The sequence below is a fragment of the Clupea harengus genome, chromosome 1 (assembly GCF_900700415.2).
Source record: "Clupea harengus chromosome 1, Ch_v2.0.2, whole genome shotgun sequence".
NCBI classification, from domain to species: Eukaryota; Metazoa; Chordata; class Actinopteri; order Clupeiformes; family Clupeidae; genus Clupea; species Clupea harengus.
Genome location: NC_045152.1, coordinates 23,128,042 through 23,130,541, shown reverse-complemented (window position 1 = coordinate 23,130,541; position 2,500 = coordinate 23,128,042). Strand labels below are relative to the sequence as shown.

The 2,500-nt window shown below is 43.8% G+C and overlaps 1 protein-coding gene across 1 annotated transcript in view; it reads left to right on the top strand.

Moving 5' to 3' along the window:
- LOC105898564 (protein shisa-6-like) overlaps positions 1–2,500 on the top strand; it is a 54,697-nt gene that overhangs the window by 15,304 nt on the left and 36,893 nt on the right. Inside the window, exons 4-5 of the mRNA XM_031569208.1 lie at positions 175–273; positions 1,418–1,483. Of these exons, the coding sequence (XP_031425068.1) occupies positions 175–273; positions 1,418–1,483 (165 nt within the window). The remainder of the gene's footprint in view (positions 1–174; positions 274–1,417; positions 1,484–2,500) is intronic.

Below are 2,500 nucleotides of genomic sequence, written 5' to 3'. Positions count from 1 at the left end.
GCATAGTAACATGTAGAGTGTTTACAAATGTTGTTTTAACTTCCCATTTTAAAGTTTAGCATTCCCACACTTAACCAATCCAGAGCTTTTTGCAGTTTGAATGGTAAATAACAACAATGTGGACGGATATTTCCATTTCCTGTGCCTGAATTCTGATTCTTTTATCTCATACAGGCCACTATGGGAAAGAAGCCTTCCTCCGCAGTGCCAGCCAAGATCCCCACAGCTATCTCTCCTCTGGGTTTGTGACGCTTGGACGAGGGCATCTCAAAGGTACGCCCCCCCACCCCCACCCGAGCACCTGCATGCCGGCTGCCCAGTGGTGCACAGCCCCCCCTCATCTGATTTTCTCTGAGCACTAACCACTGATGAGGGATGGCTTTGCATCCGCAGGACACATCGGATAGAAATAAGACAGCGTAGGACATTTGACTGTGAGAGAGAGAGTGTGTGTGTGTGTGTGCAAGAGAGAGAGAGAGTGTGTGTGTGTGTGTGTGTGTGTGTGTGTGTGTGTGTGTCATATCTGGGACTCATGTCTCTGTTTCAGCTCTGATGTGGAGTACAGTGTAGGGGGACTGTAAATGGACTGTAGATTTTGTCAGCACGCGGCTCCAGTGGTGTTTCCTTGCCGCTAATTGACAAAGGAGCGATGCTTGTGAGCGCAGTGCTTTTGTGGAACGCTGAATATGGGAGTGATTCGGCCCCATTGTTGGCATTGTTCTGCCGTGGCCAATTCATGGAGGATTTGAATAATGGCGCTGCGCACAGTGGATGACGCACAATATAATCATACCCTCATTTTTGTACTGTCATTTCCATGTAAGATAAGTATGCACAAATGTGTGTGTGTGTGTGTGGGGGGGGGGGGGGGGGGGGGAGAGAAAGAGAGAGTGTGTGCAAGGAATGAGTACAAAAAGATGGATTTAAATGTATTATAGGCGCTTATGAGTGTTTGAAGTTGGAATTTATAGTTTCACGGCTTATGAAAGTGACTCACTTCCGATACTGAATATTTCATATGGAGTTTTATTATCCTTATATTTATCTCCAGCATAGTAGGAACTGCATAGTCCAATGTTAGTCCATTTGAACTATTGAATGGAACATTTTCACAATGTCCTTGAAAGTCTTGCTGCTATTGTTTTATATGTATCAGATTTCACTAGCTGAGGACAACTGCTCTTGGCCGCAACAACTTTTATACTCCTATAAATGCTAAATCAGCATAATGAAAATGCAGTTCTATTATGTGCATGTATTATTCTGTATGTAGTATATGTATGTATTGTATTATATTAATTATTAGCATAATTAGCGTCATGGAGAAAACTCTGCTTACTAGATGCTTGCCCTGTCCACTACAGCTGTTTCAAAGCTCTCCTTGGCTGACCCGGCGGCTGTTCTTGTGTCTTTCCAGCCCAGCATTCAGTTGACGAGTTAGGGATGTCCTGGAGGGATAGTCTGGATGTGCCCATGTCCTACAGTACGTACAGAAACGTGTCTGTGTCTCTTTGCTACTGTCTACTGCGTCCTGCTTATAGTTTCTGTGTTTCGCAAAGATGCATGTCATGAGACTGGGATACACAAACATGCGTGCATTACAGTTCCCAGGCCAAGATGTAGCAAAACAAGCCAGCATTAATCTAGAATAATCACTATAATTTCCTGCAGGCAAGATTTGAGCCATTTCATGTTTCTATAAGTGAATGCTCTGGTAGGATATATAAGTCAAGCGAACTTAAAGAGGGTTGTCAAGCACTGCTCTCCCAAAATGAAATTGTCACTAGGGATTTATGAGATTTACAGAGGAAAAAAGGTGCTGCATATTCAGAAATTGCTCTTGCTATTTCTATCTGTTGTGTGTCTGTCCATGTCTATGTGAATCTGTGTCTACTTGTATGTATTTTGTTGTGATAAGAAATGGCATGCCTAATGTTATGTCTATGCTAACAAACAGCGAAGTCTGCGTCTGGAAGGTAAGTGTTGTTTTATCTCAAGGGCGATAAAAGAAGGCTGCTTCTGTTCTTCTCCTGAAGATGTACCCTGACTTCATCTTTTAGCTGCTTCTGCCAAGTGAGCCACCTCTGATGAATGAGGTTTAGCCGCTATCCTGTCATTAGCCTAATTTCATCCAAAAGGCACAAATCACCACTGTAGAGGAGCCAGCACACGTATCATGTATAAACAGCTGATTACTAGACAGTATCCCGTAGTCATGCATGAAATCACCTCCAAACCACACGTTGGCTGCTACTAGGCAATCTTGTTTTTTTTTTTACTCCAAATGCTATCTCGCAGACACTACACTTCACGCTCACAAATTACAGAGACCCTCCGTCTGCAAAAGAGTGCCAGACATCAATCACCCCTATCTCATTTTGGTCCGCCCCGAAAACAAGGAGACAAAAAACATTCATATTTCACCAGTGACTGATGGCGCTGCCGTGTCAGCTCTGAGGAGATGAAGTCGCCCGCTGCGCCCGCTGTGCCATGTTAATTG